The sequence below is a fragment of the Anolis sagrei genome, chromosome 2 (genome assembly GCF_037176765.1).
Source record: "Anolis sagrei isolate rAnoSag1 chromosome 2, rAnoSag1.mat, whole genome shotgun sequence".
Lineage (NCBI taxonomy): Eukaryota > Metazoa > Chordata > Lepidosauria > Squamata > Dactyloidae > Anolis > Anolis sagrei.
In genome coordinates, this window is record NC_090022.1 from 18,404,551 (window position 1) to 18,432,513 (window position 27,963).

The 27,963-nt window shown below is 41.9% G+C and overlaps 1 protein-coding gene across 2 annotated transcripts in view; it reads left to right on the forward strand.

The window, feature by feature from the left end:
• Positions 1 to 27,963, forward strand: part of EHMT2 (euchromatic histone lysine methyltransferase 2) — a 51,308-nt gene that overhangs the window by 1,360 nt on the left and 21,985 nt on the right. Inside the window, exons 2-14 of one of the 2 annotated variants that reach the window (XM_060759470.2) lie at positions 2,715 to 2,781; positions 2,902 to 3,141; positions 4,799 to 5,103; positions 7,357 to 7,429; positions 10,575 to 10,675; positions 13,005 to 13,148; positions 14,045 to 14,200; positions 16,670 to 16,805; positions 20,490 to 20,591; positions 20,878 to 21,023; positions 21,899 to 22,042; positions 22,260 to 22,489; positions 26,088 to 26,279. In XM_060759470.2, the coding sequence (XP_060615453.2) occupies positions 2,715 to 2,781; positions 2,902 to 3,141; positions 4,799 to 5,103; positions 7,357 to 7,429; positions 10,575 to 10,675; positions 13,005 to 13,148; positions 14,045 to 14,200; positions 16,670 to 16,805; positions 20,490 to 20,591; positions 20,878 to 21,023; positions 21,899 to 22,042; positions 22,260 to 22,489; positions 26,088 to 26,279 (2,036 nt within the window). The remainder of the gene's footprint in view (positions 1 to 2,714; positions 2,782 to 2,901; positions 3,142 to 4,798; positions 5,104 to 7,356; positions 7,430 to 10,574; positions 10,676 to 13,004; positions 13,149 to 14,044; positions 14,201 to 16,669; positions 16,806 to 20,489; positions 20,592 to 20,877; positions 21,024 to 21,898; positions 22,043 to 22,259; positions 22,490 to 26,087; positions 26,280 to 27,963) is intronic. The other variant, XM_060759471.2, reaches the window with a different exon arrangement.

The window sequence follows — 27,963 nt, forward strand, 5'->3', positions numbered from 1 at the left end:
AAGGCAGGATATTTCACTGCCCAACAACTCTTACCATCAGGAAGTTCTTTCTAATGTTTGGGTGCAATCTTTTTTCCCTGTAGTTTGAATCCATTGGTGCATTGTGTCCTAGTTTCCAGAGCAGCAGAAAACAAGTTTTCTCAATGGGACATTGTTTCAAGCATTTAAACAGGGATATCATGCCAATACTTCTTTTGATTTTCAATCTGGACAGTAAATGATGTTAAGATCACAAGTATCCTCCAGAAGGATGTACACAAACATTCATGTAGAGTTTCTAAGCATTTCCTGATAGAACAGTGTTTCTCAACCTAAAGGTCAGGACCTGGGGGGGGGGGGGGGGGAGTCGCGAGGGGGTGCCAGAGGGGTCTCCAAAGACCATCAGAAAACACAGTATTTTCTGGGTTGTTGTAGGTTTTTCAGGCTATATGGCCTTATTCTAGAAGCATTCTCTCCAGACATATCGTCTGCATCTATGACAGACATCCTCAGAGGTTGTGAGGACACAGTCCAGCCCGAAATAAATAAACAAGCGAAATAAATAAAGAAATCTGTGGATATGGAAGACCGACTATACTTGTATACCCGAATGGACCCTAGACCTTAATTTTAGATATTCAGTTGAGAGGAAAGGGCAAACATATAACACATAAACAATAAGATGTGAGATTCCCAATTGTTTTCAATAACTGCAAACCCAATTTCAATCTACATCAGGCATGGCCAAACTCTGGCCCTCCAGGTGTTTTGGACTTCAACTCCCACAATTCCTAGCAGCCTACCGGAGTTGGCCCATGCCTGGTGTAAATGCACCCCTTTTCTTCTTGAGTCTGCATAAGAGAAGTGGGCGGGGCTTACACCTTTGGCAATAGGCCACACCTCTTCTAGATGGGAGCTCCTTGATTAGAACTGGGTTGCACTTGGCTAGTTCTTGCCTCCAAATGGGTCGGAATTACTCCAAATGGGTCAGTTTATAGGAAAAACAGAGCAGGAAGAAGCAGGGGGGGAAAGATGCCCAAGAGGCAAGAAGATTATTTATTATTATTACCATTATTTTTGTTATTAGTATCAGTCTTATTGTGAAGTATGTCAGAAGAGGGTTGTCTGAAAGCTCTGGAGGGTTGAACTTGCTTTCAATTGTTTAAATAGCCAAGATTCAGATGTGGTTTGCCCATAGAAAGGTGTTTCCTGAATTTGGATTAAGGTTCTCTTAGGTATTGGCAGTTGTATGCTGTTGTCTATTTACTGTATTTTCAACCTTTGATACCTCTGGGCAGCACAATTGAAGGGAGATGTTGACAAGCTGGAATGTGTCCAGAGGAGGGCGACTCAAATGATCAAGGGGCTGGAGAACAAGCCCTAAGAGGAGCGGCTTAAAGAGCTGGGCATGTTTAGCCTGCAGAAGAGAAGGCTGAGAGGAGACATGATGAGGGCCATGTATAAATATGAGGGGAAGTCATAGGGAGGAGGGAGCAATCTTGTTTTCTGCTCCCCTGGAGACTAGGACATTGGACAATGGCTTCAAACTATAAGAAAGGAGATTCCACCTGAACATTAGGAAGAACTTCCTGACTGTAAGAGCTGTTCAGCAGTGGAACTCTCTGCCCCGGAGTGTGGTGGAGGCTCCTTCTTTGGAGGCTTTTAAGCAGAGGCTGGATGGCTATCTGTTGAGGGTGCTTTGAATGCGTTTTTCTGCTTCTTGGCAAGGGGTTGGACTGGATGGCCCACGATGTCTCTTCCAACTCAATGATTCTATGATTCAGGTGGGATACATTTTTCCCAATTTTATCTTTGCGTGCAGTGCAGCTGTGGGAATGGAGACAAAATCAAGGCATTTGTTGCTTTTAGATGCTTTCAAGTCAATCCTAACCTGGGATTTTCTGGAGATAAGAGTATGTGACTTACCCAGGCAAAAACCCCTAGCTATTTAAATATTTAAATAATATTATCATAATTATTACAGAGCCCAACATAATAATAATAATAATAATAATAATAATAATAATAATAATAATAATTTATTTATAACCCACCCTCTCTCCCCGATGGTGAGAGGGTGGGGTATAGATGTGTGTATATATACACATACGCACACATCTATGCACCTATACATACATATATATATCTATATATACACACACACACACATGCAAACACAAATATATATACATATACACAAATATATATACACACAAAACATACACCAACTGGGCCACAGCAGCGCGTGGCAGGGGGCAGGGAACATACAGACACACATATATATACACATGAGCACACACAAATATACATACATAAACACATGCACACATACACATATATACATTATGCATGCACACACACATACATATATACAAATACATTCATATATACTCACATATATGCATATACACAGGCAAGCATATATACACATATAAACACAGAAATACGCAAATATATATACACACATATATGCACACACATCTATACACCTATATGTATATATACACACATACATACATACACACATGCAAACGTACACATATACACAAATACTCAAATATATATACAAACAAAACATATACACAAACTGGGCCACAGCAATGCGTGGCAGGGGACAGCTAGTAACACATAAAAATAGAGGTAAAATTACATCAAAATATTAAACAACAACAATAATAAATGCACCCACAGTCTTGCTGAGTTCTATGTATCCACTTCTTTGCTCCTTTTCTCAGGGCGAAGCTCTCCGAGGGATATCAGGAGGTGTGTCGTCCCTGGTAGAAGCGGGATCAGACGAAGCAGGTAATTTTTTTGGAAGTTTGGGGTGGAGAATGGGGCAGGTGCCCTTCTCTTCTGTCATCAGGCCCAGGTTTGAAACGTACACATAGTATCGTGAGCATATCGGTGTCTCTCTTTTTCTAGATGCCGCCCCCTCCAGAGATGGACCCAATCCTTCCTCGGAATCCTTGTCCCCTCGGAAGTTCAAAAACGCTTTGGGAGGAGCGTCCGAGAGCTCGCTGGCTTCTGGCAGAAACAGCGACGATGGAGCACGAACGCAGGTGACCGGGAATAATAAAGAAGCAGGAAGCTTATCGCCCGAAGCCGGAGGGATTTCGGCTGGATCCACTACGAGCCCAAGCCCAGGGAGCAAAGGCTTGCCAGGTGAGAAGGAAAGAAGGCATATTGTGAAATTGCATCCACGTGGCTCCAATGCTGTGGGTTTAGTCTATTTTTCTGCTGTTATACCTTCTGTTTGTACTTTATAATATCTTTTGTTCCTAATGGCTTAATTTGAAGTCATGCTACCCCTCTCTTTTGCCTTGGTCAGACCACATCTGGAATACTGTGTCCAATTCTGGGCACCACAAATGAAGGAAGATGTTGACAAGCTAGAATGTGTCCAGAGGAGGGCAACTAAAATGATCAAGGGTCTAGAGAACAAGCCCTATGAGGAGCGGCTTAAAGAGCTGGGCATGTTTAGCCTGAAGAAGAGAAGGCTGAGAGGAGATATGATGAGCGCCATGTATAAATATATGAGGGGAAGTCATTCATTTGTAATGAATGTTTTGTCAATAAAAGTACATTTAGGCACAAGTCCCCATTTTCCCCCTTTGTAACTTCTAAATACAGTCCAGCTTTGATCTTTTGATAGTAATAGTTCTTTATTTGTGAGGTCCACATTGATTACACGATGTAACAAAATTTGAAAAATTATCGTGTTCCTGGTTTGAAAGTGTTATTTCCTGTTTAATTGTGCAGTACTAGCTTCAGCTAGTCCAGCGCGCGGCAGCCATGTTACTAACAGGAGCAGGACGCAGGGAGCATACAATGCCCTTGTTGTTCCAGCTCCACTGGCTGCCGATCTGCTACCGGGCCCAATTTAAGGTGCTGGTGCTATCCTACAAAGCCCTAAACGGTTCCGGCCCAAAATACCTTTCGGACCGCATCTCGGCCTATGAGCCCACGAGGACCTTGAGATCGTCTGGGGAGGCCCTTCTCTCGATCCCGCCTGCCTCACAGGCACGCCTGGCGGGGACGAGGGATAGGGCCTTCTCAGTGGTGGCCCCCCGGCTGTGGAACACCCTCCCCGTTGACATCAGACAGGCGCCCTCCCTTATGTCCTTCCGGAAGAGCCTGAAGACATGGCTATTCGAGAAGGCATTTAACTAAATGCTACAGTAACTGGAAATGACAACTGGAACGGAATATAGACTACGAGACTGGTTATGATTCTATGATAAGACGAAGCGGATTATTTTAGTGTGATTAGATGATAGTGTACTAGTGATATGTTGTTTTTGTCGTGTAGTTTATTGTAAAATATGTTTTTTATATGTTGTACACCACCGCGAGTCGCCCTAGGGCTGAGAGCGGCGGTTAACAAATGCAGCAAATAAATAAAATAAATAAATAAATTACTTTGAAAGTAGTTGTTCTACTCCATAAACTTCATTTTTGTGGCTTCTACAAACTATGTTGAAATGGTTAAGACCCTATGAGATAGTCAATGAATAACTATAGCAAAATGTGCTGCATGATGTCCCACGAAAACAATGTTTTTGCAGTTTAATAAACTTTTTCCATGTTTTCATGCTAGAACCAATTTGGAAATGACATTTATAACCCACGGACAAGAATCTTACTACATAGTTTTATCGGTTTTGGACTTCAACTTCCAGAAACTTCAGTGATGATGGATTCTGGAAGTCGAAGTCCAAAACATCGGGAAGGACTAAAAGTTGAGAACCCCTCATCTGTGTAAAGATTGAAGACTAGAAATGTAGTTGAGGATTCTTTGTTCAATTGCTTTTGGTTTCAGGCCACGCGGCCAAGACTTTCCCCTCATCTCCCAGCAAAACGGGTGGTCCGAGCCGGGCAAAGATGTCACTCACCGGAACCAGCAAATCCCCGACGTCCATCCAGAGTTTGGCCATGCGCCTGCTGAGTATGCCTGGGTCGCGGCTTCCTGGAGATCCTGGGATGCCCACAACAGAGACTCCGGCCTCAACCTTGGGCCCAGCCTCAAACTCATCCCCGACTCAGTCCCCATCCCCGGCAGCTGAAGAGGTCAAGCCCAAGGTCCATCGGGCACGGAAAACAATGGCAAAGGCCAGCACAGTGCAGGTAAATCTGCTCACGTATTTTATCACTTGCAGAGGGACAACACATGTGTCTATGGCTTGGTCGCTTTCAGTTGCGTACCTGAAATATTTCCAAACTTTCAAAAGTTCCAGACAGACAGACTTTTCCCTAAGAAGCAGGGCAAGCAAATTCAGAATTTTAGAGCTAGAAGAGACAGACCCCAAGGGCCATCCAATCCAGTCCCTTTCTGCCATGGAAGAACACTTAGTCAAAGCACTCTGGACAGATGACCGTCCAGCCTTTGATTAAAAACCATCTAGAGAAAACTTCATCACACTCCAAGGCAGCATATTTCACTGCTGAACACCTCTTACCATCAGGATGTTCTTTCTAACATTTAGGGCAGGGATCCTCAAACTTTTAAAGCCGAGGGCCAGTTCATGGTCCCTCAGACTGACTATAATTTGAGAAAAAACATGTATGAATTCCTATGCACACTTCACGTGTCTTATTTGTAGAGCAGAGCAAAACCATACAAGAACAATACCAGTATTTCAGTGAGAAGTGCGGGCCTGCTTTTGGCTGATGAGATGATCAAGTTAATTAGGATTGTTGTTGTTATTGTGTACCTTCAAGACGTTTCAGAATGACCCTAAGTCTAAAGTTTAGGGTGGGGGCTGATAAACGACCTTGCAGGGCAGCATCTGACCCATGAGGCTTAATTTGTGGACTCCTGGTTTAGGGGGAATCTTCTGGGGCTGCAGCGGCACAATGGGTTAAACCGCTGAGCTGCTGGACTTGCTGACTGGAACATTGGCAGTTTGACTCCATGGAACAGGGGGAGCTCCTGCTGATAGCCCCAGCTTCTGCCAGCCTAGCAGTTTCGAAAACATGCAAATGTGAGTAGATCAGTAAGTACTGACTCAGCGGGAAGTTAAACAGTGCTCCATGTAGTCATTCTAGCCACATGACCTAGAAGGTGTCTATGAACAAAGCATGCTCTTCATCTTAGAAATGGAGATGAGCACCACCGCTCAGAGCCGGAAGGGGAAGCTTTTACCTTTATCTGTGTTTTGTTGTTTCTAGGCATTGTATTTGTGTATCTTGGAATCTGCCCTGAGTCCCCTCGAGGAGATAGGGCGGAATACAAATAAAGTATTATTATTTATTATTCTTGCCAATTTGTTGTGTCCTAGTCTCCAGAACAGCAGGGAAAAAGCTCACTTCCACAACTACATGAAGTGTAGTTGTGTCTGACTCGGGGGGGGGGGGGGGTGCTTATCTCCATTTCTAAGCTGAAGAGTTGGCATTATCCGTAAACACCTCCAAGGTCATGTGGCCAGCATGTCTGCATGGAGTGCTGTTACCTTTCTGCTGGAGTCGTACCTATTGATCTAATCACATTTGCATGTTTTAGAACTGCTAGGTTGGCAGAAGCTGGGGCTAACAGCAGGAGCACACCCCACTCCCCAGATTCGAACTGCCAACCTTTCAGTCAGCAAGTTCAGCAGCTCAGTGGTTTAACCTGCTGCGTCACTGGGGACCTTTCAGATATTTGAACATGGCTTTCATATCCCCTCTCAGCCTTCTTTTCTCCAAACCAAACATACACATTTATTAAGAGATGGAGTTTAGAAAAGTTAGTTTTTGGGATTAAGACTCCTAGATGCATAAAGCTAGCAGCTGTAGTGATAAAAGGATTCTGGAACTGTAGTATTTGAAAAAATAATTTTGCACTCTTTGGCCAAGAGTCCATTTAGAGCAAACTGTCTAGAGGGCACCAGTTTAGGGAAGGGTGATAGTGTAGAGTTGTTGTACTCATTAGGAAAATTTAGCTTTCCAACAACGTGGATGTTTAAAACTAAGCCAGGTCAGTACTTAGATGGGATACTGCCGAGAAATACCAAGTGTCTTGGGCTATATTTCAGAGGAAGAAACTAGCAAAACCACTTCTGAGTGTTCCTTGCATCAGAAAACTTTATGGTTGCCATATGTCAACAGACAGCATGAAGGCACGCACACTCAGGTTCTGCTCTTCAGTCTGACCTTTTAAACTGTTTCAACATGCTTGTAAATTATTGTCATAATGGCTACAATGTTTTATTTCTTTTTGCTTGCCTTCTTGAACGCAATTTGATGTAGCAGTTAGTTTGAATACAAATTAAATAAGTGTTTGGGATGGTCTTGGTTAAAGGAGTTTATCTTCAGCACAACTGGTTTGTTACTCAAAAGAATGCCAAGGCTGGAGCTTAGATAAAAGTGTCTTTTCCTTCCTTCATTCTTGTCTCCTTCAAGGTCCCTGAAAAGCGAGTCTCTGAGATGTTACATTTCCGAGTTCCAGATGATCTAAGGAGCATCGAAGAGCCAGGTATGCCTTGACCTTGGCAGCTTTCATCTGACATAGGATGCGATTCTGGGGTTAAGGCTTCTGGGGATCAGAACTGTCTGTTTACATCTCCTTTTCTACCATTTGGATCAGGCATGGGCAAACATTGGCCCTCTCCAGGTGTTTCAGACTTCAACTCCCACATTTCCTAATGGCCTACCAGATGTTTAGAATTGTGGGAGTTGAAGTCCCACAAGTTGAACACAAATTGGGAGTTGAACACCAGGAGAGCCCAAGTTTGCTCATGCCTGATTTGGATGATGGTGTGGCTGCTTTCAAAGAGCATTCAAAACCTCAGCTTGAAAGAGATATGTAACCAGACTGCAAACAAGCTGAATACAGGAGTTCATTACTGCTTTCTTGAAACAGCTACATTGTCTGCTGGTTTATTTCTCGGCACAAATCCAAATGCTAGTTGTGATCTGAAAGTGTTAGAGTTGAAAGAGTCTCCAAGGGCCATCCAGTCCAACCCTTTTTCTGCCAGGCAATAATACACTATTAAAGCACTCCTGACAGATGGCCATCCAGCCTCTGATTTAAAAAATTCCAGAGAAGGAGACTTTACCAGGCTTCAAGGCAGCAGCATATAATAATAATAATAATAATAACAACAATAATAATAATAATAATAATAATATTTATTTATACCCCGCTCCATCTCCCCCAAGGGGGCTCGGTGCGGCTTCCATGAGGCCACGCCCATCGATACAATACAAACAATATAACACAAAACAGCATATCCCACTGCTGAACAGCTCTTTCCTATTGCTTAGGTAGAATATCTTTTCCTACAATGTGAATTGTAGGACGCGAAACAATGGCTTCAAACTACAAGAAAGGAGATTCCATCTGAACATGAGGAAGAACTTCCTGACTGTGAGAGCCATTCAGCAGTGGAACTCTCTGCCCCGGAGTGTGGTGGAGGCTTCTTCCTTGGAAGCTTTTAAACAGAGGTTGGATGGCCATCTGTCAGGGGTGATTTGAATGCAGTATTCCTGCTTCTTGGCAGGGGGTTGGACTGGATGGCCCAGGAGGTCTCTTCCAACTCTTTGATTCTATGATTCTATTAATCCATTGCTCCATGTCATAGTTTCCAGTTCAGTTCAGGATTATCCAAAACTCTCTATTTCCCTATATGAGCCTACTTGTTTTTTGAGATCTTTTGGAGAGGACTTTGTCCCATCACCCTCCCACATACATTTTGGTGGCAACATAAGGGAGGGCCTCCTTAGTGGCTTCCCCCTGGCTCTGCCCCCATCTAGTAGTCTTGTGCATTTGTATAGAACTGCTATCCATTTCCGTTTGTTTCATTCGTAAGGCCCTGTTTTCGTTTTCAAATGCCTCTCCCGAAAACGGACACCTTTCCAAATGAGTTTTTTTTTGTTTCGAGTCCAAAAGAACAATTCTTTTTGGACCATTGGCCAACATGGGCGGCCTTCCCAGGCTCCCCTTCCCCTCAGTTTTAGGGCTAGAGGGGTGAAAATTGCCATACGTGGAGAGCACATCTACCATTCTTAGCCCACCAAGATTTGGGTCCTTGCTTGCTGCTGTTGCTGGGAACCCTCCTCATTCTCCTCCATCTCTCGTGCAAGGAAGGCACCTCCAGCCCCTCTCCTCTTCCTCCTTCGTGCCTCTTATGCTTTCCTCCCTCCTTGGCTCTTGGAGCTGCCGCCGATGCCTTGGTTTGTTGCTGATGCCTGCCTTACTCTAGAGTAAAGAAGTGCAAAGGAGGAAAAGGAGAGGGCTACAGGCACTTTACTTGCATGAGAGATGGAGGCAGCACTGTAGCAGCTGCCAGGGCAGCTCCAAGAGCCGAGAAGGAGGAAGGAGGATCCATGCACGCACTCTCCAAGACATTTTAAGGAAGCTTCCCAATTGCAGATATGGAAGAGTGATGACTTCCTGGAAGAGGAGAGGAAATGAGGCTTTACTTCTTGTTTGCTGGGGATCCATAAAAAAGATTAAACTGTGCTCATGAAAAGCAGACATAAAAACGGTTGCCATTCAAACTTTTCTTTCGTTTCGCAGTTATTTTCATATCAGAGGGGCGTTTATATATTGTGCCAGCCAAATAAAAGAAACGGTACGAAAACATGGATTAAAGAGTAGAAATGGTTACTGCACACATGACTACCATTTACACCAGGGCTCCACAAACCTTTTAAACCGAGGGCCAGGTCACAGTCCCCCAAACTGTTGGAGGGCCAGATTATAATTTGAAAAAAAGATGAATGAATTGCTATTCACACTGCACATATCTTATTTGTAGTGCAAAAAACACTTAAATGCAATACAATAATTAAAATGAAGAACAAATGTAAACTTATTAGTACTTCAATTGTAAGTGTGGGCCTGCTTTTGGCTGGGATTGTTGTTGTTGTTGTTGTTGTGTGCTTTCAAGTCTTTTCAGACTTAGGCTGACCCTGAGCAAGGGCCGGGTAAATGACCTTGGAGGGCCGTAACCGGCCCTCGGGCCTTAGTTTGAGGACCCCTGATTTACACTGTCATATAATGCAGTTGGGAATGGCAGTATATGGTCAGTGTAGATACATAAAACACTACATAATACGAATTTTGTTTCTGTGTTATAAATGTCATTCCCTAATTGGTTCTATCATAAAAAACATGGGAAAAGTTTATTAAGCTACAAAAACTTTGTTTTTGCGGGAGGGACATCATGCAGGACATTTTGTTACAGTTTTTCAATGAATATCTCATCGAGTCTCAACCAATTCAACCTAGTTTATGGCAGCCACAAAAACGAAACTTCTGGAATATAGCAGCTACTTTCAAAGTCAGTTCCGCGCAATTAGGCAGGAAAGAATATTTCCAGATGAGGAACAGATTTTTTTTTTCAAATTTTGTTACATAGTGTAATTCAGTTCAATGCAGTTTCCAAAATGCAATATAGATTAGGCTTTTGGAACTCCCTACTAGCTGATTTTTTTAGCAGCAGGTGAATACCTTTTTGCTCCATCAGTTTTCGAGGGCTGCCTGTTTTGGGATCCTGCCAGTGTGATGTATCTATATTACCTTTTGTAAGCTGTCTTGGAAAACAGGCAATACATAGATTTTAAAAAAAATCAAAGAATTACAAGATCTCTCATTTCCCCCTCTCTTCCTGTAGAAGAACCTGCCAAACGCAGGAAGTATGACTATATGGCAGAGGCGATGCACAAGCGGATGCCTCTCTCTCTCCAGCGGTCGAGTCCCAGAGCTACAACAGAGGTAGGCCTTCCTTCACCTGGTCTAACTTTGGATAATGTTTTTTTCCATACAGGTAGAAGTAGCAATTCCAAAGTTGAAAACGTCTGGCAGGTTTTTAAGGTGATGCACAAACTTGTTGCATCTAAATCAGGGGGCAATGCAAACTTTATCCTTTTGTGGGACTAAAATACCAACAATCCTTTGTTATTGACAATGCTGGATGGCGATGATGATGATACTGATATTGATGATGATACCTTTAGGAAACTGTGATTACCAAAATTCATAGGTCAAGCGTCACTATATATGGTATAGTAAAATAAACTGGCAAGTTCTGGGTGGTATGGGCATACCAAGCCACCTTGTCTCTCTCCTGAGGAATCTGTATAAGGACCAAGTAGCAACAGTAAGAACTGACCACGGAACAACAGACTGGTTCAAGATTGGGAAAGGAGAACAGCAGGGTTGTGTACTCTCATCCAACCTCTTCAACTTGTATGCAGAACACATCATGCGATGTGTGGGGCTTGACGAATGCAAAGCTGGAGTTTAAATTGCTGGATGAAACATTAACAATCTTAGATATGCAGATGATACCACTTTGATGGCCGAAAGCGAGGAGGAGCTGAGGAGTCTTCTCACCAAGGTGAAAGAAGAAAGTGCAAAAGCTGGGTTGCATTTAAACATAAGAAAAAAACAAGATTGTGGCAACCAGGCTGACTAATAAGTGGCAAATAGAGGGAGAAAATGTGGAGGCCGTGACAGACTTTGTATTTCTAGGTGCAAAGATTACTGCAGACGCAGATTATAGCCAGGAAATCAGGAGACGCTTCTTGAGAGGAGAGTAATGACCAATCTCGATAAAATAGTGAAGAGTAGAGACTGCACACTGGCAACGAAGATCCACATAATAAAAGCAATGGTATTCCCCATAGTCACCTACGGATGTGAGAGCTGGACCCTAAGGAAGGCTGAGCAAAGAAAGATAGATGCTTTTGAACTGTGGTGTTGGAGGAAAGTTCTGAGAGTGCCTTGGACCACTAGAAGATACAACCAGTCCATACTTAAGGAAATAAAGCCCAACTGCTCATTGGAGGGAAGGATACTAGAGGCAAAGATGAAGTACTTTGACCACATCATGAGAAGACAGGAAAGCTTGGAGAAGAGAATGATGCTGGGCAAAATGGAAGGAAAAAGGAAGAGGGGCCGACCAGGGATGGTATCCTTGAAGGGACTGGCTAGACTTTGAAGGAGCTGGGGGTGGCCACGGCCGACAAGGAGCTCAGGCATGGACTGGTCCATGAGGTCACAAAGAGTCGGAAGCGACTGAATGGATAAACAGCAACAGCAAAATGGTGTTGGAGCGGGTATTGCCCCCCCCCCCTTTTCATCCCTTCTTCCACTTCCTTTCTGTCTATTGGTTTCTTTTTTTTTCTATCTAACCCTTTCTTTCATATCCCCATTCCATCTCTCCCCTCCCTTTTGTCCCTCCCTCCATCCCTTGCCTTTCTTTTCTTCTTTCTTCCATTCCCCCTTTCTTTCCCAGCGACATCACAGAGGGCCACTTCACCTAGCAACAACCTTTTTGGTGCAGACTCACACACACATACATACTTTGACTTTTTTATATAGTGATGGCAAAACCAAGATTTGCTTTTAGGATTTTTTTTTGTTTTGTTTTAATATTTTCAGGCTGTGCATGTAGGAATCCATGAATGCAACATCTGTGGATACTGATGGCTGGTTCACTGTATCTGACTGCACATGTTAAGCTTTGATAGTGAGTCTGATTGTTCTTAGCATAGTGAACTCGCTACGGATCACCTTGAGGAACAAGTACTTCATCTGAGAAGAGATCTTGAGGGGGAAGTGTGATTGCAACCCATTGTTTTTATCATAGACCCAATTAGGAAACAGCATTTACAATCCATGGACAAAAATTGTGTTATATAGTGTAATGGATGCTTGTGGGCTCTATCCATTTTACAATTCTATGAAACTGAGAAAACTAAAATTGAAAAGAAAGGAAGTAGCAGATAAGGAGCAATTCTAACCCTTCCCTAGACCCTCACTTACCTCGGCATTGACATCCACCTGTCCTGTGGAGAGCAACAAGCTGACAATTTCAACATTTCAATTTTTTTGCAACATGATGCATTCAGGTAGAGCCATTGTCCTTCTTTGGAAGAATTATAGAAAGATTAAAATAATAATGTGTGTGAGGTAACCTCCTTATAAATTGTGTTACATCCAAAGTTAAACCTGCAAATGTGGAGGGATGTGTGTACTCTGCAATCTGCTTTGAAGTGGGACAAACAGGTGATGTAAATGAGTGCACTTATATTCCCAGATCACTGTGACAGAAGATATGACGGCCCCAGCCACTGCTTCACAAGACGAAAGAGGCCCCGAGTGGGAGACGGAGGTGGGGGACGACTTCACCCTCTTCTACGACAGCTACTCCGTGGATGGCCACGCCGACTCAGACAGCAAGGTATGGAGCGTGTGTAATAAAAATAATAATAATAAGAGTAAAATAATAAATAACTTTGATTTGAGTATAAGTTGAGAGGACTCATAGTTGAGAGGGCCGAAAAACTTGGCTTACCGTATATACTCGAGTATAATTGTTCTGTTCCTGGTTTGAAAGTGTTATTTCCTGTTTAATTGTGCGGTACTTGCCGTATATACTCGAGTATAAGCCAGGTTTTTCGGCCCTCTCAACTATAAGTCCTCTCAACTTATACTCAAATCAAAGTTATTTATTATTTTACTCTTATTATTATTATTTTTATTACATTTACTATTTTACTCTATTATTATTACATTTACTATTTTACTCTATTATTACATTTATTTTTATACTCTTTTATTACTGTTATTACATTTCCATTGTTTTACTCTATTATTATTGTTATTATTTGTATTACATTTATTATTTTCCTCTACTATTATTGGAAGGAAATGTAAGCACATTTCTCCCAATTTTCACTGTTCTTCCCATCAGTGAATGCTACTCATTCAATCAATGTATTTTAAAATGTATTTTATGGGGTTTTTAAATAGAAATACATTTTAATATACATCTTTAATGGAAATACATTTTAATATATGCATTTACAGTGATTATGGGCCCTTCCACACAGCCATATCAAGGCAGAAATTCCCACAATATCTGCTTTAAACTGGGTTTTCTGAGTCCATACTGCCATATATTCCAGTTCAAAGCAGATATTGTAGGATTTTATTCAGCTGTGTGGAAGGGGCCTATGTGTTTTGACTATGTTGTAACCCGCCTTGAGCCACAAGGAGAAGCTGGTAAGAAATAAAATTATTATTAATGTTAATATTATTACCACCCAGATTCTAATGTCTCCTTTTCTTTTGTAGTCGGATGCTGATATTGTTGGAGAGCATATGAGCGAAGAGGAGGAGGAGGAAGAGGAAGAAGAAGAAGAGGAGGAAGAGGAGGAGGAAGAAGAGGAAGAGGAGGAGGAAGAAGAAGAGGAGGAAGAGGATGAGGAATCTGGTAATCTTTCTGACAGGGTGAGTTGAAGGTCATTTTTCCATTTTAATTGCTTTATTAATGAATATGCAGATAGGGCCTTTTCAGCGGTGGCTCCTCAGTTTCAGAACTCCCTTCGTGCTGCTTGGCACTTAAAACTTCAGCCTTCAAGAGATTTTTTAAAAAACATAATGGTTCAAACTAGACTTCATTGAGTACCTACTTCATATGTGTTCTGTTCTAAGCAGTCTCCGGCTTGATTTTATTTTCCCAGTTTGGATTGGCCTTTTCTTGTATGTTTATATTTTCTTTAGGCAATAACATTCTGTAACCAAATGAATACACTATGTAACTTTTGGAAAGATACAATGTTTTAGAGATCGTAACCTTTTGATAAGCCATAATCTCCATAGCTTTTTGGAGAAAAATGGCATTCACACCATTTGAAAATCATAACCTTTTCTAAAAGTATGATCTTCCAGAGAAGAGCCAAAAACTCATTGGAGTAAAATCCTATCTTCAGTAGTATATATCCTCAAGTAGTTATGCAAGGCAATTTGGATTTCATTTGTCAGACTGTCTCTGATCTGTTAGGAACAGTGATTATACCAATGCACAAAATATAGCAGTTCTTCAGAAGTGTTCTTTTCAGTGCCCAAAAACATCTTGTTTCTATATCATGCTTTAAAGAGACAAAAATAAAGTAGATTTCATTAAAAGTAACATATTTGGTTTACTCACAACCTTCATGTATTCAGCATACAGGTGCACCACTTGTCAATCCAGTTACAGATAGATTTGAAGTAGTTTCTCTGTGCAGGCAACACAGGGCATCTTATGATCTCAACAGTCCACAGTCTAAATCAGTCCACAAACATTTTAAACAGAGGGCCAGGTCACAGTCCCTCACACAATTGCAAGGCCAGATTATAATTTGAAAAAAACATGAATGAATTCCTATGCACACTGCACATATCTTATTTGTAGTGCAGAAAACACTTAAAAACAATGCAATTAAAATGAAGAACAATTTTAACAAATATAAACATATTAGTATTTCAATGGGAAGTGTGGGCCTGCTATTGGCTGATGAGATAGAGTTGTTGTTGTTGTTATTGTGTGCTTTCAAGTCCTTTCAGACTTAGGTTGCCCCTGAGCGAGGGCCGGGTAAATGACCTTGGAGGGCCGTATCTTGCCCCCGGGCCTTAGTTTGAGGACCCCTGGTCTAAAGCATCTCTTTGTTGAGTGCTCTAATGGAGTCTGAGATTTGAGCAATCCCAGATCTGATAATGTGGTCTTCAGCCCCTCCCACAACCTCAGGAAACATAGAGTAAAGGGAAAGCTGCATTCCAAAACGTACGTATACAAAACAGTAAACAAACAGAATCATATACGAACAGATTAGTAGTGGAGGATTCAAGAAGGTTGCCATTTCCAAGAGTAACAAAATTTGAAAAAAAGTTATGTTTCTGAATTGAAAGTGTTGTTTCCTGTTTAATTGTGTGGTACTTGCTTTGAAAGTAGTTATTATGCTCCAGAACTTTGTTTTTGTGGCTGCCACAGACTATGTTGAATTGGTTGAGACTCTAGGAGATATTCATTGAAAAATTATAGTGTTGCAGGGTGTCCAACAAAAACAAAGTTTTTGCATTTTAATAAACTTTTTCCATGTTTTATGATATAAACAATTAGGAAATGTCATTTATAACCCAGGAACAAAGATCATGTTGCATAGTGATATATGAGGATGGAGCTCTGGGAGGAGGGATTCGTAACTTGTTCAATCAGTCAACATAAAAACATCAAATCATCCAGACGTCCCCTGGGCAATGTCCTTGCAGACGGCCAATTCTCTCACACCAGAAGCGACTTGTAGTTTCTCAAGTCGCTCCTGACACGACATAAATAGTCAACACTTTGTGTTTCTTCTTTTCTTGTTTTATGTTTCCTTTGCTTCTGGATTTTTACCCCTTTTTCCATATTGGCATTAGAAGCTGAAATAATTCTGTTAAGCTTTTGGGTTCTTGAGGTTTTGTGTCTCAGAGCGAGACCAATGCTTTCAAGATGAGTATTCGAGGTCTTGTTGAAGAAACAGGACATCAGTTGCAAATTGAAAGGAAAAATCAGAGAGAACATACGCTCTTTCAGACAAGGTGACATTACTTTAGTTTTGAAAATGTTCTTTTCTCTTCTACTTTTGGAATAGTTGCTTTGTTTGGTCTTGTTTTTTTTCCCCCCAATTCAGTTTTCTATTTCCCCTCCTATCTCTTTTCAGAGATCCAGATAAGGGATACTCAGTCAATATCAGACATGAGCATACTTCATCCCTCCAGGTGTTTTGGACTTCAGCTTGCACAATTCCTAACAGCCGATAGGCTGTTAGGAATTGTGCAAGCTGAAGTCCAAAACACCTGGAGGGATGAAGTTTGCCCATGGCTGGTTTATACCTATGTAGACGCTGATGTCTCTGAGCTACAATCCTACCCAAAGTGGATGTTTCCCTATCTTAGGGTCTCCTTTCTGTGCTGCAGAGTGCTGCCTCCAGCTCCAAGCGCAAGGCCCGGAAACGGTGGCGGAACGACAGTCCCTGGGTCAAGCCCTCACGCAAACGGAAACGCAAAGATCCTCATCCCAAGGATGCCAGAGGTAATTGTCGTTCAATAGCTCTGAAACAAAAGCAAGATGGAATGACAAGAGGGATGTTTTGTTGGGAAATGGAAGCTGGATTCTTGGGGAAGCAATGCCTCCTTTAAGTGGTCTGGATAGAGCCGAGAGATGAGCTTCCAGATGCCAGCAAAACTATGTGTTTAAACCATTTTAAAACCGAATTGGTTTTAATTTAAATATGTGTGATTGTCATATAGTACTATGTTTATATAGTTATAATGTTTTTGTATGTTTTATGTTGGTAAGTGCAATGTTTACCATGCTGGAAACCGTCTTGAATCTGCTCGGAGAGATAGAGCAGTATACAAAGGATTATTATTATTATTATTATTATTATTATTATTATTAGACATGCCCCAACTCTGGCAGTCTTTAAGAGGAGCCTGAAAACGTGGTTGTTCCAGTGTGCCTTCCCAGAATAAGGAACCTTAAGCAACATGTCCCTAATCGCACTTTACTGATGATCTAGGATTGTCTGCTCGCTCCATTTCTCTCCAAATATATGTCACCTTGTCATGCCCAGTATTTTAAAATTTTAATTGTTACATTTGGCCCTGCCATAGGTTTTAATGCGTTGTGGTGTTACTGTTTTGTTTATTGCTTTGTTTATGAGTTATGTATTGTCTGTATTGCTGTGTTGTTTTTATTGATGTATTGGGCTCGGCCTCTTGTAAACCGCACCAAGTCCTCCAGGAAATGGTAGCAGGGTATAAATAAAGGTTTATTATTATTATTATTATTATTATTATTATTTAATTTTCAAAAATGCAGCCTTCGAGGTCAAAGTTTTGCAGATTTGATAAAAATTCGGTTCCTGGTTTGAAAGTGTTATTTCCTGTTTAATTGTGCGGTCCTTACTTTGAAAGTATTTATTTATTTATTTATTTATTTATTTATTTATTTATGCGCTTGTATACCGCTAATATCTCAGCCTAAATCGGCGACTCATTGCGGTTTACAACACTTAAAAAACAACAATATTCAGTTTAAAAGCATAAAACACATATACAATACAAATTATTGGGCCACCAATAACCATCCAATGCATCTCGTAACTGGAGTCGCAATCCAAATTCATCGTCCATGATTACCAGTCCTTTAGTCATCATAATTCGTTGCAACGGATTAACCGAATGCTTGTTTAAACATCCATGTCTTCAATCTTTTCCGAAACACCATCAGCGAGGGGGCTGATTTTACCTCTATGGGGAGGGTGTTCCAAAGCCGAGGGGCCACCACAGAAAAGGCCCTGTCTCTCGTTCCCGCCAGCCGCACTTGTGAAGCCGGCGGGATAGAGAGCAGGGTCTCCCCAGAAGATCTTAAGGTCCTGGTGGGCTGATAGGTTGAGATACGTTCGGATAGATAAGTTGGGCCAGAACCGTTTAGGGCTTTAAAGGCCAATGCCAGCACTTTGAATTGAGCCCGGTAGCAGATCGGCAGCCAGTAATTTCGGCAGCAAGTAATTGTTCTACTCCAGAAACTTTGTTTTTGTGGCTGCCACAAACTACATTGAATTGGTTGAGACTCTGTGAGATAGTCATTGAAAAACTATAGCAAAATGTACTGAAGAATGTCTTCCCATAGAAACAAAGTTTTTGCAATTTAATAAACTTTTTCCATTTCTTTATGATAGAACCAATTAGGAAATGACATTGATAATCCTGGAATAAAAATCATGCTACATAGTGTTATTGACAGATTTGATTAATAAGATCTCTATAAGAATTTATTGGCGCTCCAGTGCAATTCTTCTGCCAGATGTGGAGTCTAGAGTTATGCTAGGAAACCTAGATATTCCTAGAGGCAACACCTCTCTAAGAATATCTACGTTGAGTTGCTCTGGAGGACTTAGGTATTTTTAGCGAAAATTAGTACATTGTTCTGGAGCACTCTCACAACTACCATGTCAGGCTACACAGAGAAGCCATTGAAATACACAAGCATGTGGACAATTTCCACAGAAAGAAGAAAACCATGAAAATGAACAAAATCTAGCTGCCAGTATTTAAAAAACTCCAAAATCAGGACAGTAAATAATGTGCAACATTCAAAAAGCAGAATTCTGGACAAGAATCAATCAGGGCCAGTTAACACCTCCCAACAAAGCATTCCTCCAGGCAGCAACCAGCCAGGCTTTGAAACTACAAGGCCATTCAATGCTAATCAAGGTGGTCAGTTGCAACATTCACTTGCCTCAAGCAGAGAAGAGTTCTTTCTTCCACCCTGGACATTCCACAAAAGTATAACCTTCACTTGCCTAGTTTCTAACAGAACCTTCAACCTCTAAGGATGCCTGCCATAGATGTGGGTGAAACTTCAGGAGAGAATGCTTCTGAAACATGGCCACACAGCCTGGAAAACTCACAGCAACCTAGTGATTCCGGCCATGAAAGCCTTCAACAACACATTGATCTTTCAGCTCCACTGTGTTCAATTCTTTTATTATATATTTTGTGTTTATTCTATTGTATTATTTTTGTTTTATTGTTTGCACTGTATTCAGTGTGATTAGTTGTTTTCTGTTTTTTCATTTTGCCTTATTGTAATTTTTTGGGCTTGGCCTCACGTTAGCCGCCCTGACTTCCCTTGGGGAGATGGTGGTGGGATATAAATAAAGATGATGATGATTGTGATGATTGTTATACATTCTTTTATTCATAGTCCTGCATCCATAACCCCAGCAAATGTGGAAGGGGGAGGGTGCAGAAGGTTGATTGTACTATTTTATTATAGAATCATAGAATCAAAGAGTTGGAAGAGACCTCATGGCCATCCAGTCCAACCCCCTGCCAAGAAGCAGGAATATTGCATTCAAATCACCCCTGACAGATGGCCATCCAGCCTCTGTTTAAAAGCTTCCAAAGAAGGAGCCTCCACCACACTCCGGGGCAGAGAGTTCCACTGCTGAACGGCTCTCACAGTCAGGAAGTTCTTCCTCGTGTTCAGATGGAATCTCCTCTCTTGTAGTTTGAAGCCATTGCTCCACATCCTAGTCTCCAAGGAAGCAGAAAACAAGCTTGCTCCTTCCTCCCTGTGGCTTCCTCTCACATATTTATACATGGCTAACATATCTCCTCTCAGCCTTCTCTTCTTCAGGGTAAACATGCCCAGCTCCTTAAGCCGCTCCTCATAGGGCTTGTTCTCCAGACCCTTGATCATTGTAGTCGCCCTCCTCTGGACACATTCCAGCTTGTCAATATCTCCCTTGAATTGTGGTGCCCAGAATTGGACACAGTATTCCAGGTGTGGTCTAACCAAAGCAGAATAGAGGGGTAGCATTACTTCCTTTGATCTAGACACTATGCTCCTATTGATGCAGGCCAAAATCCCATTGGCTTTTTTTGCCGCCACATCACATTGTTGGCTCATGTTTAACTTGTTGTCCACGAGGACTCCAAGATCTTTTTCACACGTACTGCTCGCGTACTCGTACTGCTTATTAGTACACTATTATTTTAAAATCACTTTCATGACGTGTTTTTGGTTGTATTTTGCATTACCCAAAATGTTGTGAGCTGCCTCAAGTTTCATATTGGGAGAAAGGCAAGATTCAGGAGGCTGAAATCCCCAGGAGTGCAAACTATACAGATTAAGTGAACAACTGTCAAAATGGAGTTGGTTGTGAGTGCGTTGCTTTTCCTCATTCTTTTGCTTTCTTTCTAGGGTTGAATGGCGGTCCTTCGGCCATCCAGAGCGAATATACCGAAGTGCCTCTTGGCTGTTTGGAGCTGCCCAATGAAGGGGCCTTGTCCCCCAACCATGCTGGTTTGTACTCCAGCTTCTCTCCCTGTTAAATTTTGTAAACTCGGTCAATGGAAAGTGTAATGGGTTGACATCCAAGGTCAGCTGCAGGAGGAAGGCATTGAGCAAATTGTGTTTGCATGACTATGGCAAAAACTAAGCTCAATTTCATGCTGGGTGAAGCTTTGTCTGTAGCATTGCTGACAGAGCAGACAATGGAAGAGAACCTTCAAACTACACTGGAGGTTGGAGTTGTTGTTGACAGCAGCCACTTCCCATCTCCCATTTTCCCCTTTCCTGTCTCCCTTAGGAGTGTCTAATGAGACGAGCTCTTTGGAGACAGAACGGTTTGAGGAGCTGCCCCTTTGCTCTTGCCGCATGGAAGCCCCAACGATTGAGCGCCTCAGCCAGCAGGCTGGGAATCAATGCATGGCCACCGAAAGTGCCGACGGAGAGGTGAGCGTTTTCGTGATTTGGAAGAAAGCCCTTTTCGGTTCAATGTATTTTAGAGATCTTCACTTCACTTTATTTCTTAATTAGTCGCTCTCCACCAAGGTGCTCCGAGCGACTTATAATTTAAAATAGCATTTACACAATATAAAAACATTCAACATAAAAACATACAACAGTGACTATTTGGCAAATTAGATCCCTTACTTTCCATACAGTCCTAAAGAGCTGGCTCTTAATGCAGAGGCTATAATGGGAGAACAAATGTTGTGCTTTTAGACACAGTGAACAATGACAGACAACACAGGGAAAGGTAAAGGCCTTCCCTTTTTTTCCATCTCCAGCGTCTGGAGGCAATGCTCAACTTTGGCCATTGTTCCATTTTTCCATACCGAGGAGCCTGTTGTCCATAGACCTCTCTGATTTTCTTGCCGGCATGTCTGCATATCTGCATGGGGCGCTCTTTTGTCTTCCCGCCAATGCGGAACCTATTGATCTACTCTCATTACATGCTTTTGAACTGTTAGGTTGGCAGAAGCTAGAGCTGACACTTGCCTCAAACGGGCAAGAGTTCTTTCTCCCACCTTAGACATTTCACAGATATATAAACCTCACTTGCCTAGTTTCCAACAGACCCCACAACCTCTGAGGATGCCTGCCATAGATGTGGGTGAAACGTCAGGAGAGAATGCTTCTGGAACATGGCAATATAGCCTGGAAAACGCAAAGTAATCCAGTGATTCCAGCCAAGAAAGCCTTCGACAGCACATTAAACATAATAATAATAATAATAATAATAATAATAATAATAAATAAAAACAACAACAAAACAACAGCAATAATAATAATATAAGTAATTGCATTGTTTTGTGTATTCCTAGCTCAACGGCTGCAGCAGTAGCATCTTAAAGCGGGAGACGATGCGCCCCTCCAGCCGAGTTCCCCTTATGGTGCTGTGTGAGTCCCACCGGGCCAGGATGGTGAAACATCACTGCTGCCCCGGATGTGGCTATTTCTGCACTGCGGTGAGTAAATGACACCAAGGAGGGCTGTGTTGGGAAGGGTGGGATTATTAGTACGTTGGGGCAGAAGGAACCAATGCCAGAACTTGTGATATATCTCAGGAAAAGGATATGGTTCCAGGGAGCCAGAGAGAGGTCAGACTTAAATCCAGCCAGTTACAGCCCTGTTCACGCAGAGTCCTTGACAGCTTGTTTTTCCCCCCCTTCCTTCTCCCTTCAGGGTACTTTTTTGGAGTGCCACCCTGACTTCCGCGTAGCTCATCGCTTCCACAAGGCCTGCGTTTCCCAGCTGAACGGCATGATCTTCTGTCCACACTGTGGAGAAGATGCTTCCGAGGCCCAGGAGATTACAATAGCCAAGGCAGACACCTCCACTCCAGTCCCCATCCCGCCATCACACGGCCAGGGCACCTCCGAGGGTACGGGCCGTGCTGACACTACACAACCGAGGTGAGAACACAGTGCCATATTTGGATGCAGGAATCTGGGAAGGAGAGGGAAACATGTCATTTTTAAATTCCTAACTAGCTTGGGTACCTGGAGTTGCCCAGGTTATTTGAAAAAGTCACTGTTTAAATTGTACAAAATGCATATGGTTGTGGGTGAACTACAACTCGCATCATGCCAGGTTAACCCCGAAAAACTCTATCAGTACTTAAAGTTTGTTATGTTGGGCAAGTTTGCTCTAGATGCATCACCGGTGGGGTTCAGTGTGCTCTCTAGCTGTAGAGTAAACTACAACTCCCACTATGGTGAGTCAGTCCCTTCAAATCCCTTCAGTACGTTGAGTTAGTCATGGGGGTTTTGTGTGCCAAATTTGGTCCAGGTCCATCATCAGTGGAGGCCACAGTTTCTCTGGTTGTGGGTGAACTACAACTCACAGAAAGGAAAGTCAGTTTTCCCCCAAACCCCTCCAGTAACCAAATTTCAGTGTATCAGGTATGTGTGCCAAGTTTGGTCCAAGTCCAACGGTGTTTGGGTTCTCAGTGCTCTCTGGATGTAGGTGAACTACAGCTCCCCCAAATCAAGGTGAATTTTCCCCAAAGACCGCCAGTATATTTTGCTGGTCATGGGGGCTGTGTATGCTAAGTTTGGTCCAATTCCATCTTTGCTCATTGATTGCAGGTGAACTATAAATCCCAAATCCAAAATGTCCAGGCCAATTCTCCTCAACGTGCAGGCCAATTCAATGGCTTCTCTGTGTAGTCTGACATGGTGGTCAAGTCTACATAGGGACCACCAAACACAGCCTTGCCCAAACACGAATCAAGGAACATGAAAGGCACTGCAGACTACTTCAACCAGAGAAGTCAGCCATAGCAGAGCACCTGACGAACCAACCTGGACACAGCATATTATTTGAGAACACAGAAATGCTGGACCACTCTCACAACCACCATGTCAGACTACACAGAGAAGCCATTGAAATACACAAGCATGTGCACAATTTCAACAGAAAGGAGGAAACCATGAAAATGAACAAAATCTGGCTACCAGTATTAAAAAAAACTCTAAAATTACAACAGCAAAATAACAGAGGGGAAACAAACAAGGACATTAATCACCTCTCAACGAAAGTTTGCTCCAGGCACTATCAGACCATTATATGCTAATCAAGGTGGTCAGTTGAAACATTCACACCTAGCTCCAGCAGACAAGAGTCCTTTGTCCCACCCTGGTCATTCCACAGATATATAAACCCTTTTTCCTAGTTCCAACAGACCTCAATACCTCTGAGGATGCTTGCAATATGTCAGGATGTCAGGAGAGAATGCCTCTAGACCATGGCCATATAGCCCGAAAAAACCTACACAACCCAGATTTGTAACATTCTGTCATTTCTAAAGTAACAGTAAGTAATCATAAGGATCAGGACCATCCCAGCAGCAAGCATTAAGGACTTAATCACCTGGCTAGTATTGAAGAATTTACAGCCAAGCACAAGGTTATCTGCTAGTAGAGGTGTAGTAGTTGTTGTGGTGGTGAGTTGTTGTTGCCAGAGTGTTGAGCTGCTGGAGATGGAGATACAGAGAAATTGAAGGACTAATGAAGAAGACCAGGGAGAAGATAATACTATGGAGAAGGTATGAACTGACTGGGAGTGTAAAGTATTGAAAAGAAGGGGTGGAAAAGAGTCAATAACATCTGCTAGACTTTTGTAAATACCTGGTGGTGCAGCGGGTTAAACTGCTGAGCTGCTGAACTTGCTGACCAAAAGGTTGATGGTTCAAATCCAAAGAGTAGGGTGAGCTCCTGCTGTTAGGCCCAGCTTCTGCCAACTTAGCAGTTCGAAAACATGCAAATGTGAGTAGATCAATAGGCATTACTTCTGTGGGAAGGAAATGGTGCTCCATGCAGTCATGCTTGCCACATAACTTTGAAGGTGTCTACGGACAACGGCAGCTCTTTGGCTTAGATATGGAAATGAGCACTACTCCCCAGAGTTGGAGGGAAAGCTTTACCTTTACTAGTGTCAGGGGAAAGCTTTACTTCTGTATAAAGTTTTCTATAAAAGATACAAGTTGTGCTTGTCTGCTCCTTAACTGGAGGAGGAATGCTGAAGAAGGGTTGGCTTGTTGCTGAGCAAAGAACCCCAACAATTTGCTGCGACACAATCTTCATGATCGAACAAATAATCCAAAGAACAGAGCTACAACTGTTCCTGGAGAGAGGAGGGAAGGATGAAGAGGAAAGGCAAAAAAATGGTTACGTATTTATTTATTTATTTATTTACTTAAAACAGTTATATTCCTCCCTTTTCACCCTGAAGGGGACTCAGGACGGAGCACAGCATATATATGGCAAACATTCAATGCCAGGAGAAGAATTCATTATATGCATACATAAACATTAAAAACATTTATCTCAATATTAAAATACACCATTTAAAACCGTCTTGGTCATCTGTGTCTAATCTAATTGGATTTTTATATAGAATTTTTAAGTGTGTGTGTGTGTGTGTGTGTGTGTGTGTGAATGAAAGGTTTTCATCTCTTTTAAGGGGTTGGTTTGATATCTAGTTTGCAAGTTAAGCCCATGATAGTTGAAGTTTTGCTGTGGATAGCTTGGAAAGCAAGGAAGAGGAGATGCCGGTGGAAGGCCCAGCAGTTTGGCTGGAGCCCAGCAGTGTCCATCAGCTCCCTCAGCCAAGCTTTGAAGTAGAACCAGTGCAAATTAGTTCCTCTGAGCAGGCTAAGGAAGAGTTAGCTGTTCCAGCTTTTGTGGACTTGCGAAAAGAGGGGTCTCAGGTGTGCATGTCCTTGGGATTAGCTCCGAAGAGAGCCAGCAACAGGTAACACCTGTGGATTTAGGATTGTAGGAGCTCAAGGGTGGCACCTTATTACTGGCTGCAACATCAGTTTTATTGTTATTACTATTATTGCTATTATTATTATTACTATTATTATTATTATTATTATTATTATATATAAACCCTTTTTCCTAGTTCCAACAGACCTCACTACCTCTGAGGATGCTTGCCATAGATGCAGGCGAAACATCAGGAGAGAATGCCATATAGCCCGAAAAAACCTACAACAACCCATTATTTACTTCATTTATATCCCGCCCTTCTCTACCCCAAAGTAGACTCAGAGTGGCATTACAAATTAGGCAGCAATTTGATACCAAAACGTAGAATCTGCAACCTTAAGACTCTTGCTATCTTGTGTTCCTGAAACCTGGACTTACCTTGGCTTACGGATTCCAATTCCACATTGTGCTCTGGACACTTTGGTATTCAGCTTACGATTCCGGAATGGGCATTCAGTTTCTCTGTTGTGTTATCCTTCTAATATTTACATTTCTGTTGGTCTGTTGCAGGTCTGGGCAAACATTGGCCCTCCAGGTGTTTTGGATGTTAGGAATTGAAGTCCAAAACACCTGGAGGGCCAAAGTTTGCCCATGCCTGGTCTATCGGCTTGATTTTGGACTGTTGATTAACTCTTTAAAGGTATTTGGGAGTTGAAGCTTCTGATAGGCTTGATGGTATAGCCCTGCATCTTATTTATTTATTTATTTATTTATTATTTATTCTTTCTTTCTTTAGTGCCCGAATGCGGGGAGGTTCGAGCGTTGAGCATCCGCCGGATGATACGCCAGGTCTTGGTGGCCCAGGAATCGATAGCGCAGGGCCACGGCTGAACCTGCCAAATGGAACTGTGCTCTCAGCACAGGGTTTGCCTCCGGGGCCTGGGAGGGAACAACTGGAGCGTGCCCTGGTAGTACAGGAGTCTGAGCGGTAAGTGATGCCAGGCAATGCCTACCATGTACTTTCCTTCTATTCAGTTGTTTTTGTCCTTATTTATTTATTTAAAGATTTTATATTCCGCCCTTCTCACCCCGCAGGGGACTCAGGGCGGATTACAGTGTACACATATATGGCAAACATTCAATGCCATTTTTGACATACAAACATATACAGACATACACAGAGGCTATTTAACTTTTTTCTGGCCGCCAGGGGAGCTGTCGCTTTCATCGTCCATCTGCGACACTGATGAAGTACTTCCGTATTCCCCGCATGCTTTTGCTGGAGTCTTTTTTTTATGGCCTCATAAATTAGTTAATTTAGCCTCCCCACACTTTAAGGTGGTACCTTATTTTCCTACTTGACAGATGCAACTGTCTTTCGGGTTGCAAAGGTCGACAACAGACTACACAATTGGTTGGAAACCCACTCCAACCCGGGCTGGCTTCGAACTCATGACCTTTTGGTCAGAGTGATCTTAATGCAGCTGACACTCAGCCTGCTGAACCACAATCCCTTAGGTTGCAATCCACAAGCTCTCACTGCGCTATTATAGTGCTATTATTCCACTTTAACTTCTATGACTGCCTCCTATGGAATTCTTGATGTTTGTAGTTTAGTGAACCCTAAGAACTACCTGGCTGAGATAAGCCCCCTCTAAATTGCAAATTACTGGATTCACATAAGGAACAGACATAGCAGCTAAGGTGGATCAATTTTGCTGTAACAGTGTAGTGTGATATTACCCATATCCCAATCGGAGCATACCTGTTGCATGAGTAAGAATTCTTATTTATTTATTTATTTATAAAAATATTTAACTTAAAATACTAGTTTGAAAAGTAGTGACCTTGTTTAACATAAACACCATTCACAAAGTGTTATAAAAATACAGTTCTGTCAGTTGTATTAATTCTGCTTATTGTAATTTCACCCATTACATATAATTATTGAAATATATTCTCCAATTGTTCATCCACAATCTTTCTTCGGTCATTTGGTGGTTTGAATTCACATGACTTTTCTGTGTTATCAAATATCTCTTATTTTATTTCTCCTTTTGCTGATTTTAATGTATAGGCTAACTTTTCTGATAGCGTTGTTGCCCATATCCTGTTCAACCAATTCTTTATTGATAAATTATTTTATTTTATTTTTTCCCAGGTTTTGCCTATTGTGGCACACAATATAAGCAATATAAGAATTTTATTTACCAAATCCTTATTTTTATTCTTCTTCAAATACAGAAATATTAGAAAGTAAGAATTCTGATGTCAACATGTCAACATTGACCCAAGTCCCATTGTTTGAGGGGCTCTACCATAGTTGTCATTAATTATTAGGTTTGTTGTCTAATTTTTGAGTAACTGTTTACTCTTTCTAAGTGGTACCAGGTTGAATATTTCTTATCCAAAATGCTTTAGACCAGAAATGATTTGGATTTTGGAATATCTGTTTTTGCTTATACCTACATATTGAGATATCTTGGAGTGTGTTTAGACCCAAGTCAAAACACAACATTCATTTATGTTCCACATACGCCTTATACACTTAGCCTGATGGTCATTTTACACCTAATATGTTTAATAATTTTGTATATGAAACAAAGTTCGCACACACTCACCCTTTAAGCAGAAGAGCCACCATCTCAGCCACCAACAGGGACAGTATTGTA